Source organism: Parasteatoda tepidariorum, chromosome 4 (genome assembly GCF_982258835.1).
Source record: "Parasteatoda tepidariorum strain Cologne lab strain chromosome 4, Ptep-v5.0, whole genome shotgun sequence".
Taxonomy (NCBI): Eukaryota; Metazoa; Arthropoda; class Arachnida; order Araneae; family Theridiidae; genus Parasteatoda; species Parasteatoda tepidariorum.
The window spans coordinates 3,619,544-3,639,771 of NC_141758.1; the positions used below are offsets into that span (position 1 = coordinate 3,619,544).

General features: G+C 31.7%; 1 protein-coding gene and 1 non-coding gene across 2 annotated transcripts in view; both read left to right on the forward strand.

Moving 5' to 3' along the window:
• The window catches only part of LOC107453912 (uncharacterized), an 87,382-nt gene that overhangs the window by 5,173 nt on the left and 61,981 nt on the right, over window positions 1–20,228 (forward strand). Inside the window, exons 2-6 of the mRNA XM_087160529.1 lie at window positions 3,333–3,515; window positions 12,840–12,980; window positions 13,753–13,935; window positions 18,973–19,110; window positions 19,675–19,857. Coding sequence (XP_087016655.1) covers window positions 3,333–3,515; window positions 12,840–12,980; window positions 13,753–13,935; window positions 18,973–19,110; window positions 19,675–19,857 — 828 coding nt within the window. The remainder of the gene's footprint in view (window positions 1–3,332; window positions 3,516–12,839; window positions 12,981–13,752; window positions 13,936–18,972; window positions 19,111–19,674; window positions 19,858–20,228) is intronic.
• Window positions 9,175–9,279, forward strand: LOC122269810 (small nucleolar RNA U13). The gene has a single exon (XR_006225406.1). It is a non-coding gene; the product is annotated as a small nucleolar RNA U13 (small nucleolar RNA).

Consider the following 20,228-nt stretch of genomic DNA (forward strand, 5'->3'; position numbering starts at 1 on the left):
ATAATAATGCACGTAGGAGTTAATTCTCTGATCCGTAGCATCTGTCACAGTTGCAGTTTGTCTCTTTTTCTGACTAAGTACGAAGAAAAAAAATGCTAGTGACAAATCTTTGAGAGACTAAGATTTCTCTTCAAACTATGGATGCGGTTTATCATTTTTGATATCTTCATCCTTAAACATTTCTGAGTGAAGTAAGAGTAAAAAGTTGCTGTCTTCCCCCCTTCTTTTTGGCGCGGTTTGAGAAGCGTGGGGTTACTTAAGCAGTTTTTAAATTTAAGACATCAGCCAATTCAAAAACATTAACTTTAAAGATTGATTATATATTGTAAAACTTGTGTTAACTTGAGCAGCGATGGCTCAGGGGATAGAGCGCTAGCCTTCCAATGAGATGAACCAGGTTCAAATCACGGCTACGACTGGTCGATACAAATTCCGCATCCGACTTGCACCGACCACAGTACAGGCGTAAAATATTCTCAGTGGTAGATGGATCATGGGTTAGAGTCACCTTGCCATCAGGCTAACCACTGGAGGTTTTCGTGGTTTTTCACTCCATGTAACACAAATGCTGATTACTACAAATGCGATTAAAAAGCATAACTCTTCGAAGGCAAATTTCTTTCTATACTTGATTCAGGAATTCCCTTGTCTTCTTTATTGGGTTCAAAAATGACAAGGCTACGGAATTGAACATTAGTTGTCCTAAACCCAAGAAATTGGTCAGCTGTTCAACGACGGTTATAAAATTATGAAATGTGACAACCATAAAAAGTTTCAAAAGTATGTCAGTGGCTAAAAACCAAATGAACAAAACAAGATGCCTTCAATATGACCAACGACAAAAATTCAATATCTAGCCTATGTTAGTTAAGGTAACAAAGGTGATAACGTAACAAAAGGTTAAAATAAATGTACGTTAGCTGAAAAAGAAGCGTAGCATTCTGAATAACTTTCAGTCTAATGATCTGATTTTCACGTAATAGGGCTAAATCTTAATGGATCGTGAGGGGGTGACGTCATAAGTGCTAATTAACTTACAAGTATAGCCGATAATTTAAGATTTACTTTCTCTGACTATACCAACCTTCTGTTTTCACCGGGCTATCATTTCTGAGTCCAGAGTATAGCCTCAATCTAAGAAATAGAGTTCTAATAGTTTGGACAGGAGAGTTGGTGAAAATTCTGACCCTTTAATGTTAATTTTACTTTATGAGAAACTCGTCATATTTCGAGTAATATTTAAAAACAATTTGCATACAATCATTAAGTTTATTTATCCAATGTTAATTCCGCGAAAAAAAATAATTTTACTAATTACTTATTATTTTTTAATATTTTATTTAATAATAAACAAAAGAATTGTAAATTTAAAGTTAACCAAATTTTTTCATTATTTTAAAGAATATAATTTTATAAGACAACATACAAAATTTGAACGAAATAGGTCGAATAGTTCCTGAAAAATATCTCTTTCTCAAAATTTAGCTTTAATGGACCAAATTTATCAAAATGTACCTTAAACTTACGTTAGAAAGCTCCAGGATTTTTTTTTCCTTCATGATTCGAGTTCAGTTGTGGAGTTAAAAGGAAAAACAGTATTGTGATGTCATAATAGGCATTAAATATTTCCTAGCTCTTAAAATTTCTTAATTTAAACTTATTTTTTTAATCATACTTAATCGAATTTTCATTAAATTAAACCAATTATTTAATTTTTATTATATTTTATAAGAAGCAAATAAGAATATTTTATTCTTTTCTTAACAATCAATGTAACGGCTAAATTTTGATTCCAATACAAGTGCCACAACTAAATCGAAAAGAAAATCTATTTGTAACTCTTTATTTCTTACCACAAAAATGTTTCAGTTGCATTCTCTCACTCCTTTTGTCGATTCGCTTTCGGCAAAATTATTTTCAAATTTAATATTGATAAAGGGGGGTTGGCTGTATTTTTGGCTATGTTATTTTTCCATGAATTGCCAACCGTGGATCTCCTCCCATGCTCCTAACTGTCCGTTGAGTTCATTTACTTTCCCGTTGTAATTCATTTACTTTCAATTTTCAATTCTTGGCGATCGGAGAGGGAAGGGGAGAAGCTTCATCCTCTCAGTCCCAACAGTTGAATTTTTGATCAGTGAGCAGTTGATTCGCTTCATCTCTCTGAGGCACTTTCTTTCTTTATTTCAATATTTCTATATAAGTGTGGCCGTATTCTTCACGTAATAAATCAATTTTCTCAAATAAATTTTTTTATTTTTCAGGTATCCCTTCATAATAAAATTAGAATGTATCTCATACGGCCAAAATTTTCTTAATACTAAAATGATGCTACCTCGACTCGACCACTCCCATCCTATAATTGCCGCCTCCATACTCATCTCTTGATTGTTATACTACTTTACTGTCTGCAATTATTCACATCCATAGTTTCGTAGGTGACTTTTGCTGCCCCATACGTAAAACAACGATGACTTTATAAGTATAAAAATAAATCAAAATAGAAAAATAATCATTGAATTTAACGAAGAATAAAAGCACTGATTTGTTTGAAAATGTTTATAGGAAGTTTAACAAAAAGAAAAAACGATTATAGTTATGAAATTTACACAACGGAGAAGAAAGGAGAACAGTTTGAATGACTTTTAACCCGCTGATCTGATTTTTCACGAACTATTTGACCCATTTCGTTCAAATTTTGAATATCCAAAATTTTGACATACAAAAATTATATCCTTTAAATTGATATAATTTGTATGCCTTATAATTTAAAATTCTTCGATTATTATTAAATAAAATAATAAAAAATAATGAATATTCATTATAAGTTACATTTTTTCAGTGAATTATCTTTGGATAATTGAGTTTTATAATTGTGATTAAAAAAATTTCAATTCGATAAAAAAGCTTTTGAAATATGAGAAAATACCTAAAAAATAAAATTAATATAAAGAGGTCAAAGTTTTCAAAAACTCTCTCGACTAAACTATTGGAACCCTAATTCCCAAATTGCGGCTATCCCCCATATTTTGAAGATCAGGAATATAAATCCATGGGGGAAAAAGGCATGTTTATTGTTTAACTCTTTTGTGTCTGATTTTGTAATTTAGAAGAATTTCGCCCGCACTCATTAATTAGCATATTTTAGGTAAAATCCACGATTCATTAAGATTGAATTCTAGTAAGAGGAAAGCCGATCATTAGATCAAACGTTTTGCCCAAGATGCTTCGTTTTTTTTTTTTTTTTTTTTTCTTATTCCGAACTGAACATAAATTTATGATGAAATTTACTTTAAATATAAGTAAATCTTTAATTATGTTCCTTTTTACAGACTCTGATGTGTGTAAAGAATGTCACAAAATTTTAGAAGAATTGGAGAAAATAGATGATGATGCTGAAAACTTCGGAGTCCAGTTTGTCAAAAATGGCGACAAACATTTGGCCAAAAGATATGGAGTCGAAGAGTTTCCAGCTCTGCTCTATTTTCGAAATAAACAGCCTGCCATGTACAAGGGTGAGTTTAAAACTTTTCAGTCATAATTTTTAATGTCTAACAGGAAAAGTCAAATGTTACGAATTTATAATGAAAATGAATACATTCTATGCTCTTTAATATGATCCTTTCAGTATGAAGAAAGAAGTGTTCAGTCTTATGTTTTTTTAGTGTCCATAAAAACTCCCCATACTAAATCGTTCATTCAATACAGCTACCCAAATTTAAGAATTTGACTAAGAAATGTATCAAAAAAAATTTTTTAACCATTATTTCCTTTGAAATTGCCACACAGTAAATTTAAATCACCTTGAATCCCATTTGAAGAGTAACATGACCCCTAAAATCGTTTTTAACCCTTTGACTCAATTGGGACTATATATATATATATATATATATATATATATATATATATATATATATATATATATATATATATATATATATATATATATATATATATACTAGCTGACCCGACAAACGTTGTTTCGCCATATGAATTATTTCTAGAGTATGAAAATATATCTTATTTATTGTAAGTGTGGTATATGAGTGAGAGGCATGGAGCGCTGTGACATGGGGCATAAGAGGCATGGAGCGCTGTGAACGATGACGGAATGTGAAACAACACACCAAATAATAGTTTTTTTTAAATGTATTGTAACTTTTTTTATAAATTATATATACAACGAATTCTGAAAATATTAGTCAACAATGTTAATCTCTTAGTGCAATGGAGTGTACAATATTTTTTGTCATTCCATCTTTAGCTAACACAAATAAGCTGGATGGTTTGCCCACTCGAGAGCATGCCACGTATAAATTGTCTGTGTGAAAAACATGGTGTGCTCAAATCTAAGACACATAAAGACATTGTTTGGCCTTGTCAATGCAAATGCCAATCTAATGGGGATCTGATTGCGTTTTAATGGAATTGGCACATGTGTGGGTATAACAGGGATTCGTGAAAGTAATATACTTTCACCCCGGAATTTGTCATTTAAAATAATGACTTCGATAACATTGTTCATAAATTCTTTAACGACTAATCGCGTGCCGTTGCGCACCCGTGGTGGGTCCAAATTAAGAAGCAAAATAACTGGAGATTCAAATTTGAGTTTTAAATCATGCGGTAGTATGCCTGGTAAATCCAATGAGTTTAAAAACTCTGTTGGAAAATTTGCAGCTTCAATAGGATCGCAAACTGTATCAACGGATTTATATGTCACCAAGTTACCTGGCAATAACTGTTGTATCTTCAGATTCAATTCGTTGACGTCCACATTTTTTTCTGCTAAAATCGCCCTTTCTGCCAGTGAACATCGGGAAATATTAGGTTAATGAGAGCATCTTGTAAATCAATGATTGTGCAGAAATCGTCCGGTAATTTTATGCATCCAGTCTCATCCTTAGTAACTTTTTCATCACCGATATCTAACAATTATTTTGAGAATGTTTCAGCAGATGGATCTTGAAGCATTTAGACGTGCATATTTACTTTTAGTTGAACATTTTCAACATTACTCCACAGTGGAGATGATTTCAAGCAAGCATTGATCTCATCAGCGCACGTTGAACGCGGAATGACGGTAAGTGTTTGTCTGAAATCACCTGAACTGCCGCCAAATAATTTGTCATTGTTTATTATATCTTTCAATGTCCTGTTTCCTCAAGCGAATGTTTGTGTGCCATAGTGCATTCATCCCAGATGATAATTTTACAGTGTTTCAACACTGTGGCCATAGAGCCATAGTAGCTTCATTGGAGGTGATGTACCGGCCAATTTGAAACAGCGTTACTTCATCGTTGTTATTCACTGGAAGAGCAGTCACATTGGTATTTTCAACTCGAAATACTGCCATATCACTGCCTTTATTCACATACTTGCAAATATATTTGATGTTCTTCTTTTAAGGGCGAGCATAAGTATTAGAGTTCAATATGACTTGTTGCAACGTGCGTGAATATTGTATTTGATTTATCATGTTTCAATGTCTAGTTTGGATTGGAATATGATTAAATAAAGATATATTTAAAATATACGTTAAATCTGTCCAAAAAATGAAAAAAAAATTAGTTATAAACCTATTCTCAGACCTACTGAATATACATATAAAGCTTCATCAAAATCGGTCGAGCCGTTTAGGAGGAGTTTAACCACTAAAACTGTGACAAGAGATTTTTATATATATAGATATATATATATATATATATATATATATATATATATATATATATATATATATATATATATATATATATATATATATATATATATATATATATATATATATATATATATATGTAATATAGAATTTTTCATACAAGTCATTCTATATTAACTGGTAAGCTTAAAACATATCAACTCGAATCTGATGGGACTGACGAAAAACTTCGACATATCGGAAGTTCGACTTACAGTTAGTTTCGGTTTTGGACTTTCAAAATATTGTCGGATTATTTAACTAATGCTTATTATTTGCAAATCTTCTAATTGCTTACAATATTTAAGATCATTTTTCTGACAAGCCATTTTTGATAAGACTGTTTGAAGCACTTTATGATGCCTTGGTCCATCGGCTGCAACTTTGCTGTTGTGTTTGGCGGGAGAAACTGCAAGTTTACTGCTTTCACATTAAGTAGATCACAATGCGCTGTGCATTTATCCATAAAGAGTATCACTTTTTTTTTAGCGAAGAATTTCTGATCCAATTTTCTTACATAGTCTTCAAATAAAACTGATGTCATCCAAAACTTTTTGTTAGACTTGTAATCCGAAGGATATGTTTTTACATTCTTGAAACATCAAGGATTTCGGTATTTCCGATAACAAGTAAGGGCAATTTCTCTGTCCAAGACGCATTTCCTTCAACTAGGACAGTCAAACTTACCTTGCTCATTTTACCCCTTGAGCAGTTTTCATCCTTAAACATCATAGTCTTATTAGGAAGACATTTAAAAATTAAACCCATTTCATCAATATTGAAAACATCATTTTAACTGTATCCTTGAAGTAAATTTGGTAACGTTTCATTTAACCACTGTTCACATACTTCAAGAGGAACAGCTTTAGCTTCTCCATGAAGAGTGCGAAAGACATTGTGTGTGTGTTGCAAAGGAAGGGGCAAGATATCAGCTCCTAGGTTTTTTTTCTTGCTTTAAAAGATCTAAAAAAAAATCGAGTTAAAGGGAGTAAAATTCGAGTAATAGAGAATAATTAACATGAAATTGAAGATAAAAGGCTCGGGACCTCATAAAAAAATCGAGTTATAGTAATATTCGAGTTATCGTACTTCGAGTTATAGCGAATTGACTGTATATATATATATATATATATATATATATATATATATATATATATATATATATATATATATATATATATATATATATATATATATATATATATATATATATTTCTAAAAAGTTCTGTTAGATTATCGTAGATATATTTGTGTTCTTAAATATTATTAAATTTTAAAAAAAGTTGCTTGTAAAAAAAAAATTTCATTCACATTTAAAAAATTATCAACAATTGATTTTGTAAATTAAATAAATTTCAGTGATGAATAACTGTTTCTCTTCCATTGAAATAACTACAAATAATAAGTTAGTTTCCGCTTGGGTTTCAAAATATGAGGGCTGTTTTTTTTTTTAAGTAATGGCTGTTTGAAAATAAAATCCAAACGAAAGAAAATTTTCATGAAGCAAATTTAATTTTTTGATTCTACATACGTTTCTCCTTTTTTTTTTCTTTCAAAATAGTTGCCAAGTTTGATTAAACACCTAACAACTAGATTTAGAATACACTTTTCATGGCGACTTGTCGCCTACTCCGATTACCAAGAGATCATGGCTGGTTTCACGTCATCGTTCTGCTGCTTGCCTCAAACTAATGTTTGAAATATCGGAAAAGATGAAAATTACTTAGCGGAAGGTCGGGGCTGTATTGAGGGGTGGTCCGAAACTTCCCAGTCAGAACAGTCCAATAAAACTCGGAACTGAGCTGTGGAGAGATTATTAGTCATAAAGCAGCAAAATTTCCTGTCAGCCGGTGAATGCATGCAGCAGACTGATTTTTTTGTCGACTAAAAATGCGTCACTGACCGTACCTCATACGCGGAGGGCAATTTGTTAAACTTGAACATTTTAAAACAGTACAGGTTGCCTTCAGAGCTATAACTGTTGTTCCCAAGGAATTACAGGACACGACGCAAGCACTCGTTGTGAAGCACGCGTCACCTTTAAGTGTATACAAAGAAGCAGCCCTAACTTAAAAAACAGTCCTTGTATAAATACTAGCTTGCGTGCTGATTGGTTTGATTTGAATTCACAGTATCTGTCCGCGAGGCAGACACCTCAACTCCCATCGGTGTTGGTGGCCTTGGGCGAATGGAATGGTAGCAGTAGGTATAGTGGGTAGTATGAGAATGGCAGAAGTGCTAGCTAATTTTGTATTTTCATGTAAGATCTAATTTCGATCTTTGGATGAATGGATAGAAGTAGGAATAGATTCGTCCTATAAATGGGTGTGACAGAAGTCGAATTCTCGGCCAATAGATGGTGCCACTGGAAAACAAGAACAATAACACTCCTTACCTTAATGGCTTACGATAACAACAACAACAGTTGGTTCTGAAAATTCTATTTGTATTGTACACATTGCCTGCTGTCTATTAAAATCAGAGAATATTTGATTTCATAAAATAGCTAATTTTATTAATCGTAATATCGACGCTTAAGGGGAAAAATTTCTAAGTTAAACTTTACAAATACACTAAAAGATAAATCGATACTTCAATTATTTTTCATTCTTACTTAATTTACATCTCACACTTTTATTAAATTTGAGATACATTTCTTTTTTTAGCAGAATGGTTTTATTATATTTTATTCGGTTGATATGCAAAATTTAAAATTTAACATGGTTACAAAAAGGCTTGTAACTTTCAATATTCCTTTAGCCGTGCTGTAAAATTCATTTTAAAAATATTGAACCCTTTAAAAATACATTTACCTTATTGATTTAGTGCTGATCATTGGCATTAAATATTGACAGGCTTTGCAACCATAACTTATCGAAATTTATAAGACAGTTTTATTAGGATTTTTTTACTTTTCTTTTTTCTTTAAAAATAGTCATTCTGTACTTTTGTTCCCCGGAGCAGAATAAAATCTGTAATTCAGGTGCCTTCAATTCTTTTTAAGCAGGTGCAAAAACTTAATTTTATAAAAACAGTAGTAATAGATTTCTTTGGTGTGTTGTCATACTGCATGATCCATTTTTGAAGCTGTGATTCTAAAAAGCAACTGATTTTATCTAAGTTGGAAACTGTACTTCAATATAAAGCGAAGTTCACTCGAATGTTAAGTGGGCGTAACTAAGTTACTTAGGAAACGCCCTCTTAGATAGGATAGCATGGAATACTTTTTTCTTCTTTGAAAATTCCGGGTTTTCATAGCGCTAAAAGTTTATATGTATCTTAATCTGTTTCTTAAGTGTGGTCCCAAAATATGATTAAAGCAATTTCGTTTATTTATATGAAATATATAATATTTGAAAGAATTATTCCGAAAGAAAATTCAAAACTATTATAAATAATAAATATATAAATTTTACCTACCAGTTAAAACAAATTATATTATTTTACAATATTTTAAAAGTTCTTGTAGTTATTTGATCCTTCTCAGATCAATGAGATATGATGAGTTGGTTAACACGCAGTAATGCGTGAAACGTGTGACACCAAACCTTGTTACGCATATGCACGAGAACCATCTGATCTCTCTAAGAAGGATCCAATTTTTATTAAAAATAAGGTAATCAAGTATTCCATATAATTAATTACCTTTATTAGAACTATATATAGAGTATTATTCACATTATTTGCTCCTAATTACCTTACATTTTATGAAAGATAATAATAAAAATGTTACGGAAAAAAGTAATTAATTACTGTCAGGAAATTTGTTTTCTATCTGGAAGTGATTTGTAGTGAGTATTTTGTTACAACACTACGACAAACTTAAATACCCAAAACGAAATTTTCAGCCCTTAAGATTAGGTTATGGATTAAATGATCTTTCGCAATATTGACTTTGGCGGGGAATCCATCTCAATATTTTAACAAATCAGCTTTTCTGAATCGATCCATTGTTATCCATGAATATTATTCTTACAAGATCTTCGAGAAAAGTATCTGGATACTCTGCAAAATCAAAATATCTTAAATACAAAGTTTCGTTTGATTTCTTAAAAGAATCCCAAACCATTGTACTTCGTTACTCGAAATCTTTATTTAAAACGTACTGAAATCTTGTCAATCGTCTAATTAATGTGAAAACAAAATAAACGTTTGAATCATCTACTTGACACTTCGTTTCGTCCCTCTAAATAATAGTTTAAATTAATTTTAATTGAAAAAAAATTCTTCAACACAATTTTTTTAGTGAACATTGATTTTTTTAATCTTATTCCAGTGATTCAAACTTTTCAAAAAATTTCAGACGTTGTAATCTTGTAAAAATCTTCATTTTTACGTTCAGGTATACATTTTCTTTCTCAAAACATATTCATTAGTACTCAATTATTAATCGAAAGTTAATTTAAAAATTGTAGAATGAGTCCCGATAGAATTTTTTACAAGTATCAAAAATTTCTATACGATTTGAAAAACTAAATTTTGAAAGTCATTGAAAAATTATAGTTTGCTGTCAGAATTCCTATTTATGAATTATTCATATTTTTAAAATTATAAGCAAATTATTATTCACAAAACTAACAATAGGCAAAATTATGTTTTCGTTAATCAGTGAAACAGATAGGAGCTATTTAAATAAAAACACGATAAATTTGTCCGTTTTCAAGAATAAGAGATATCTTTAATTACTGAACATTGTTAGAATCTTGGGCATAAATATAATTTCCACAATACGAGAACTTTTCCAACCTCAGTCACATCAGCTCATCTTGATGCATTTTAATCTTATTTACTTCACATGAATGTTGATTTCTTTTTTAGCGACATTAGTTGCTCAACTTCTCTCCATAGCGGGCGGAAATGCATTTTACCCTGATTCGTCTCTCTCGGCCACTGTGATTTTCCTTGTTTCATCTTTTTTCTCTCTCGGCTGCTGAATTTTTTTCTAATTTTGCTTCTCACCTTTATTTTTCCATTTTTCGTAGGCAATTTTTCGTTTTTTTTATTTCAAGTCATTTTCGTCTCTTCTCATTCACGTCTGGCAAGTCTTAAAAATAAGATCCTGTTTTTGAGCACTTGGAGCATGCTGACTGCTATTTCCTATTTACATATTTTTTAAGTGATTGAAATTTTCAATCAGGTAACAGATTCAAACTACTTAGTGGTTACAACGTCCTGCAAAAAATTAGATTGTGGCAGTCTATTTATTTTAACAAGCAAAAATTTTGAATTCAGTTTATAGTTAAGGCTATAATTTATAATATTTTGTTTCATATATATATATATTTATATATATGCAGGGTGTCTCAGTTAAACGTTTCAGAACTTCTAAGAGGGGTAGGGGGCATCCTGACGACTCGAAATCATTGCAATGTGGGGTCGGAAATGCTTTCCTGAAGCTGTGACGTACACAGAAGCACCATAAAGAAAAGAGACCGTAAGTGAAAAATCGCTATAATAATACATCGAGAAAATTACATGGTCTCCTCGGTCACCCGACCTATCATGTCTTGATTTCTGGAGTCATATGAAAACACTGGTTTATGACACCCTGTTGATAATGCTGGTTGCAAGAATCGCAGTAGCTGCCTGCGAGATATGCCTGGAGTATTGCAGAATGTTCATGCGCCGGAGATGTGAGGTGTACATTGTAGCCGGTGGCAGAAACTTCGAACACTTACTTTGGCCCATGTACCATATAATTTTTTCAATATATTATTATAGCGATTTTTCACTTACGATCTTTTCTTTATGGTGCTTCTGTGTACGTCACCGCTTCAGGAAAGCATTTCCGACCCCACATTGCTATATGATTTCGAGTCGTCAGGATGCCCCCTACCCCTCTTAGAAGTTTTGAAACGCTCAACTGAGACACCCTGTATATGCATATATATATATAAGTTAAACTCACTGAACAGATGAGAGAGATATAAAAATTAAAATAAAATTACCCTTTACTTTTGTTTCTCTAGATGTTTTTCAGCGTGTAAGAGAACAACAAATTCGTACTCCATTGTAAACAATGTACTGGCATTGCTGCCACAGGCGACTAAAAATGTAAAAAGTGGTAGAAACTCACTTCCCTTTTATTCATTTATTATCTCTAAATATTCAATAGCAACTACCATTATGACTTACATTTCAAATTATTCATATTTAATATAAAAGTTATAGCTTTCAAATTTACATCTCAATCCCAGTGAGTTCTATTTTTATTTTCAAGACTCTCAAGTTAAATTCACTGAACTTTTCACAGTAGGCTTTGACTTATGTTAAATTAAATTACATCAAATTTTATTTTCTGATAATATAGCCAGTTTATGCATATATATTTATCAACTTATGCACGTTAAATTCTTTTGCAAATTCTATTGTATTTAATGAACAATATTTCGCTTATATTTATATATGTCAACAAATGTCAATTTTGATTCGATATTCAAATGTTATATTTACTATATTTATTTATGTCAACCTACGTATTATGTATTACCTATGTATTACTATGTATGTATGTATATTTCAAATTATGTTTATGTTTATATGCTTATATTTATATGTGTAAATTTAGTTTCGATATTCAATTGTTTATTTACCCAAGCAGAGTACTTGTAATTTTGTATTAGCAACCACATCGACTGCTAAATTCAAAATTTTATCACTTTAAACTTATGTAAATTTCTAGATGTATGGGATAGGGGTAGCTACGCGGCCCAGGTGCCCAATTTTTTATAAATAAAGTAAGTAAAGCTTTCAAATTTAATAGTTAACTGAAAATTGTGCTATAAAAAACGGGTTATCTTTATAAATTAACAAAATTCTGTATTTTATTATTTATCACTTTTTACTTTTTTTAGTCGTCTGAGGTATCCTTGTAGTGGCAATATTCAAAGTGTGCCAAAATTGGTATTTTATGAAGCAAAATAATTCACGTGGGGAGATTTCTCCCTTATGGGTGTTTGTTTAACTATCTTTAAAGAGTGTTTCATTTTGGTGTTAACTTGAAATAAAGCGCTTCTTCTTTGGTTGTTCAAATCCATATTCAAAGATATTTCTACACTACAGTTTTTAAATGAATTAAAATATGTGTCTATTTTATGATTGCTTTGTTTTGTAAAGGAATCAACATAGTGTATGTTTTCAGGTGACTTAATGAATGAAGACAATGTGTTAGCGTGGCTGACTAATATTGATTCTCTTGAAATACCGGATGCCATAGAGGAAGTGAACGCCAAAGTCCTTCAGAGTATTATAGACGAGACAGAATTTGTGGCTGTTCTCTTCTGTGAGTATTCTTTCATGTCAATGTAGAAAGTCAGAAATTCAAGCATAGAACGAATAAAATATAAGATACGTGTGTTAGTAAGACAGCTTCAGGGGACACACGGCCTGCCAACACACAGGAGTCTGTCTGTTATCAGTGGTAAAACCAAAAATTGATAGTGGCCCCATAATGGATAAAGAAATAAAAGAAGCATTAAGAAAAATTTAAATTTAAATGCAAAGAAAAATTAATGACAAACAAACATAATTTAAAAGTACATAAAGTAAAACCTATTAATGATATGCCCACATGTAAGAAAAATAAAGTTACAGTTAGAATAACCAAATCAAAATAAACTATATTGCCAAATCATTGGTAAATTTATTTTACGCATAATTATATCAGTTTTGAGACGCTACAGACGCTACATTTTATTCATCGATACGTCTTTTCACGAAGCCAAGACAAGTGGCATTTCCGCACCAAGTAAATGACGCCGACTAAAATTAAAATCGTTTTCGAAAAATCATGTACGTTCGATAACATTTTTGAAGTCTATGGAGACAACCTCTAAGAACGATCCACCTCCATCAACGGCCATTTCCCTGTAGAACTGAGAGTGGTCGCTCTCGAGAGGTTTCACTGTACCACGTTTACCGTACATTCGCATTGGCTGACTGTTTCGCCCTTGTAATCCAATGCACATACATTTGATGCCTTGTTCGAATGTGTAAAATGAAACTTTTCTAATTGTGATCGACTACTCATGCATGTTCATGTTTGAAACACACAGATAAGAATGATTCGGCAGAAAGTAGCGCAGTTCTTCATGACCTGGAGGAGATAGACGATGAGGCTGATAAAGATGGAATCGCATTCGTCAAAGTGAGCGACGAAGTACTGGCCCTGGAATTCGGATTAGAGAGCCTGCCTGCTCTTCTCTACTACCGAAATAAAGTTCCTCTCCTGTATGACGGTAAGGAGTTCGTTTTTCTCATTCAAGATGACAATGATACAAAAACTTTAAAAAATTTCGCTTTTAAAAAACTTCAAAATTGTCATCTCTTTAAAAATAAAATAAGAATGTCAAAATTTTATGTTTCTTTTATAAAAGGGTGAGATAAGTCTTAAATTTTTTTTCTCATGATTGAATTACAAATGGCACTTTGAATATTTTTCTTTGCTTCATCTCACGTTTTTTTCTTTTCTTTTTTCTCTCCTTTTTTAAATTTTTTTTTTAATTATAACCGTTTACCTGGCAAGCTAACATTTTACAATAGAGAGAACAGTAACATAGTAGAAAGAATGGTAGCACATTTATGATTAAATTAAGCAGCCATTTCATTTCGTTAGCCAGGTTAGAAAGTATAAGAATTTCTTTTTTTCGAATATGTAACAGATTTTTATAGCATAAGTATTTTTGATAAAGACGAATGTCTTGCTTATCCAAGATAAATGTTAACAATAAAATAGTTAGGATACTAATCTTTAGCGAAGGACATTCTCCAAAATAGGAACAATGACGTTTCAATGGTTAAAGTATCTCTAGTTATATACGAGGGTTGTATTATAAGTAAGGGCCGTATGAAAATAAAAACCATACGAAAGAAAATTTTCAGGGATCAAATTTATTTTCAGATTCCACATACGTTTCTCCTCTTTTTCAGCATAGATGCCAAGTTTTTTAAACACTTATCATACCTTACAACTAGATTTGGAATCATACAAACTTGTCTCCTGTCCCCTTAGCCAAGAGGTCACGACTGTTTTCCCATCGTTGTATAGATTTCCCCCAAAATGATGTTTGAGATATCGGAAAAGATGAAAATCACTGATCGCAAGATCTGGATTGTAGGGAGGGGTGGTCTAAAACTTTCCAACCAAAAGAGTCCAATAAAGCTGGAATCTGAGTTGCAGAGAGAGTCATTGTCATAGAGTACCAAAATTCTCGGTCAGCATGGCAGGGAATATTGCTACTTCACATATCGTAATTTCACAAGTCTGCCAGTGAACGTATGCAGCAGCAGACACGATTTCTGCCGACTAACAATGCATCACTGACCGTATCTCGTGCGGACGATTTGTTAAATTACAACATTTTAAAGACACAGAACTGACAGTACAATTTACCTACACAGCCACAACTAAGCACCGATGTTTGCAAGGAATGCCGGGACACGACACAAGCAATTGTTGCGATGTACGCATCACCTATTAGTATACATGACGAAACGGCACTTCCTTAAAAAACAACTCTGGTACATGTCTTAAAACCTGAAAAGTAACTATATAAAAATTTATATTATGCAGTGTAATGCAAACACCAAGTACAAAATATTTCATTTTTAATGTATTTTCATTAATATTATACTCACTAAAGAGGGTGCTATTCCACAGAAGAGACCTTTAATGGCAAATTGTTTTACGCCCACATAAATAATATAAAATTTTAAGTATATAAAAAGGGTTAACCTGGATTCATATGCTAAAAAAATTTCGAAATTTAAAAATGCAAACAAACTGTTACAGAATAACTTCCCCATCGTGATCCTAATATAATTTATTTATCTTTTGATATTAAATTTTTTTTCAACATTTGAAACTTCATGGTTTTCTCTAAGTTTACTTGATCTCACATTTCTCGAAACTTTAAATTTTATGTTACTTTTACAGGTGATAGAGAATTTGCCATGAAACGTGTTTTTTCCCCTTAGGATCCGTACGTGAAATGTTAGGAAGATTTCGCAAATATACGTTAGCTTCCGTACTCTCCCGTACGTAAGATTTAGAAGTAATTGCACATGCACACTTCTAGTGCTCACGCGTCAGTTCTGAAGAAATGCGCTTGCGGCCGTAACAAAATATCAAACTTACGCAAATGAAAATAAAAGATTTCGCAAAAATCCGAAATTTAAAAACGCTAACGTAGTGGAATATCATTTTAACTTTGACCGCAAAATCAAAACAAATGGATGTAGACTACCTGCGGCATACGATTCAAGCTCTACGAAAAACTGCGAATCTGTGAGCAGAAAAATTGGGAAATTCTGGTGAATTCAGCTATAAAGAATGCAGCTTATTATTATTACTATTTTAAAAAATATTATCAAACTTCTTTTGAGTATTCAACTTATTTTAACTAAATTGTACAGTTAAATTAAGTATAATTTATAAATTTTAAATAGCAAAAATATATCTAGTTTCTTGTGGAACTAGACAACCATAATGTTAAACAAAAACCTATACAATTATTTTTTTTATTGGATGAACCAATGGTTGTAAAATCCCACTATTTATTTCTAAATTTCATCAATACATTTCATCAATAACATTTCTTCAAATTCGCATTCCGTGTCCATGTTTTTAGCTCGAAGGTATAGGCTTAAACACAGAAAACAACATTTAACAGCTATAAGCAGCGTGCTTTTAGCTTAGTCTTTGTAACGTAAATCACGCCAAAATAAGATAAAGATATCTAGCATATAAAATAAACGAGAGCATGCGTAGTTTCTTCAATCGTACGGACGGAAGCGTATAGAATCTAACGTAAATTTTCGAAATCTTCCTATTTTCGAAGTACGTATTTGAAGTGATAGGAAATTCAATGCAACAGCATGTCTTCAGAAGCTTGGATAAAACTTTGACAATCAAACTTGTCACCTCTACGGGCTGTAAACGTTAAATATAGTAAAAATAAAAAGATTCAGAACTATTTATGTTTATTAGGGATATTTTGCAAATAGTTAACGTACTAGCGATTCAATTTCAAAGTTGCCGAATCACACTATTGGTCGAAAATGTCATCATTATGGGTGGGAAGGGAGAGGGTATGTATTAGCTGGAGTTTATATGATTACGGCTGCAGATTTTGTTTTTACGTGTGCTCTGTATCTGTTTCTGTATCTGCAAATGTTAATGTGATATCAGTATATTAAGCTTTCATGACTTTCGCACTATAGAATTTATCTAAAAATTATGCGAATGGTTTTTTAAATTTTATTTTGCACAGTTTTAATAATTAAAAGAAATATTTAATGACTGAGAGCATTATACATTAGAAACATTTGTGACAAAAGCAAAGCACTATCTACTGCCACATTATTTATTTTAATTACTTATCAGGTCTTTTAAAAACTTAATTTGAGTGGAACCGTTACTGTTTTTCTTGCCATCAGTGCCTTTCTAAAATTCAGTAAATAGCATTATTGTTTTCTATTGAACAGCCCTTTCTTTTTTGGATAATTTTTTTTTGTTCAAATATTAGATTAAAGACACACATAAAAATTGATGTAGTTACGCATCTTGAGACAGTAATGAAATCAATAAAAAATTTATTAGATAAGAATAAAGAGAATCAATAACTTGTTTAAATGAAAATCGCGTCAACTGCAGCCGATACAACAAACCATCTCCCTTCCCACCAGAAGTCATGTCATTTTCGACCCACAGCGAGATCCGGCGACTTTGAAATTTAATCGCTCGTGCAAATGTTTCGTTAACACTAATTGAGCTTCTCAGCGATAAAGCAAAAATATTTCCCTTCAAATCACTGTAACTCAAAAGAGAAGAAAATAAGATTAGAATATCGGTTAACAAGCTCTTTGCAAAAATCTCAATTGTCTTTGCTTATTGAGTATAATTTGTCACCTCCGGAAAGCGTTTGCTACTTAATGTTCCTACATTGACTTTCTTTTTATGTGCCAGATCCATAACCTTTTATTATGCCCCATGCTATTTTGAAACACTCTGTACATTTTAATTATAGTCGAAATTCATACTATTAAAAATGCAAGAGCGTTTCCCGAAAGATGTTCTGTGTAAACCTGGAAATCACGCAGGTTCCAAGAGTTTGGGTTTTCTTAAACTAGCAATATCCAATTATTTATTCATAATTTATTCAACATTTCTTTCGGTTTATTTAAAATAATGAAATTCCAACAAAAAAAGGAAGTAGCAAAATTTTTTTTAAAAATTCAAGATCAATATGTACATCTTTAATCAATAATATCGAGGATGTGCGATTACAAAATGTTTCATAAATATTTCCTATTAAGCTTTTCAATTCAAAATAAAATAACTAAATTTATGACTAAAGAAATACATTTCTTTGATAGCTATTCTCAACGTTTGTGACAGTTCCATTTTGAAAACTGTCATTCAGTTGACTTTATTCATTTTCAGCGCATGCACACAACCACCAAGAGCAAATTCATGATTTAAAATATATCATTCTCCACCTCAAATATTTCGAAAATAATTAGTTGTCCTTTTTTTGCCAGTTCATAAAGATTACTAATAAAGTTAAGATTACTAGTAAGCTCAATTAGCTAGGCTTCCATAACCACAAAAAAGTTGAGAGTCAAAACTCTAGATGCATCCGTGAATTCACATTCTTACTTGAGGTCAAAATTATTTCTAATGTTATTTCAACTCTTTACTACCAATTTCGGTAAAAACGTGTGCTGCCTCATGTACGATTAAGAAACCGAAGTACGCAAATGAGTCGTATAGCAAATCAAAGAATCAATCCATAAATCGAAGAATCACCAAAATCAATGAAACAGCGTATCAATGAAATAGAAAATGGATAAATGAGTTAATTTATGATTTAAAGAATCAACAATTCATTGAATATGCAAGTCAATGAACTAACGAATGAACTAGGAACGAATTAGTAACTCAATAAATAACCGAATCAGTGTATCCATTCGTCAGCTTTTTAATAAACGACTTAATGTATGATTTAGTGACACAATGAATGAACGAGACATCCTATCAGCAAAAAATTGGGCTCAGTGGCATCTTTACAAATTCACGAATGAAAGAATCAACGCATTAACGGAATGGGCTTGTACATTCATTTTCTGATTCATTGACATTTGATTCATTCATTCATCCATTCGCCATTTCTTCCTGTTACTCATTCATTGATTAGCTGATTTATTCATCCATTCACAGCTTTGTTAAACCACTCATTCATTGAATATTCATGCATTCGCTTTCTTTATTTCAGGAAATCTCCATGACGAAAAAGTTGTTTTGAGTTGGCTGGAAGCTCATAAAGATTTAGATTCTGATGTCATAGAAGATGTATCCAGTAACATTCTGCCCAAACTGATAGAAAACACAACGTTTTTAGCCGTCCTCTTCTGTGAGTATACATCACACACTTTTCACACTACTGATTAATGCCAGGATTCTTGACCTTATGCTCGCGCCTATCATTTTCAGTCACTCTGCAACTACAATAAAAAGTTTCCCACAAAATGCTGTGTGAAAGTATAAATTTTCATCTTAAATTCTTTATAACTATAATCAATCATTGAAGAGTTGCATTAAGACCATGCTTCATTAAGGCATCATGCATTTAAGAGCCACCATGCCTAAAGAGCCACCTTCTTGAAAGCTGCAATAATCTTTTGAGGCTGACATCATAATAAATATATTTCTTTTTCTTTGACAAATAATATATTGTGGAAATGGGAAGTTTAACAAAATTTCAACTATTGTTTTATATTTGTCATCCCTTTTTAAGCAAATACTTTTGAATTTATAATTGGACAGTAAGTTTGTGTTTTTTAAAAAGTTAAAGACTAATAGATGCTTAATTCAGAAAATATGACTTTGAAGTAATATTTTTACGCTTACAGTATTACCATTACAATGTTATTCTTTTGATAAATTATGTATCCTCTTCCATGCTCATTGAATCCAGATGACGCCACTGATGCTGAGAGTCAAACGACATTATTAGAATTGGAAGCCATAGATGATGATGCAAGCAAAAATGGGATTCCTTTTGTCAAAATTTCTGATCTGGATGTCGCTGCACAGTATGGAATACAGGATTTTCCTACACTGGTGTACTTTGAAAAAAGGATGCCCAACTTCTTTCAGGGTATGTGTTTTAATTTGCCCATCCTTTCTACAAACATTCCCTCAAGTTTTTCAATGTTTAGTGAATTTTGTAAAATGTATTGGGCATATTTTCGATCAGTAGTTGAGTGCGTTAGTTTTTTCTGCTGAAATGATCACGCAAACTCAAAAGACAGTTGGCGATGCTTTATCAAGCAACGCCACAGCGCAACCTGTTGTTTACTAAAATGTTCATTTCTTTGAGTTTTAACATTATTTTTTTTTTAATTTCAATAACAAATTTAACATTAAAGAATATAAAAAAATATAACTTATTGCATAGCTAGCAATCAATTTTTCCATTTTAACCCAAATAATTTTTATAGCAAAATGCATATTTTAACATTTACAAAT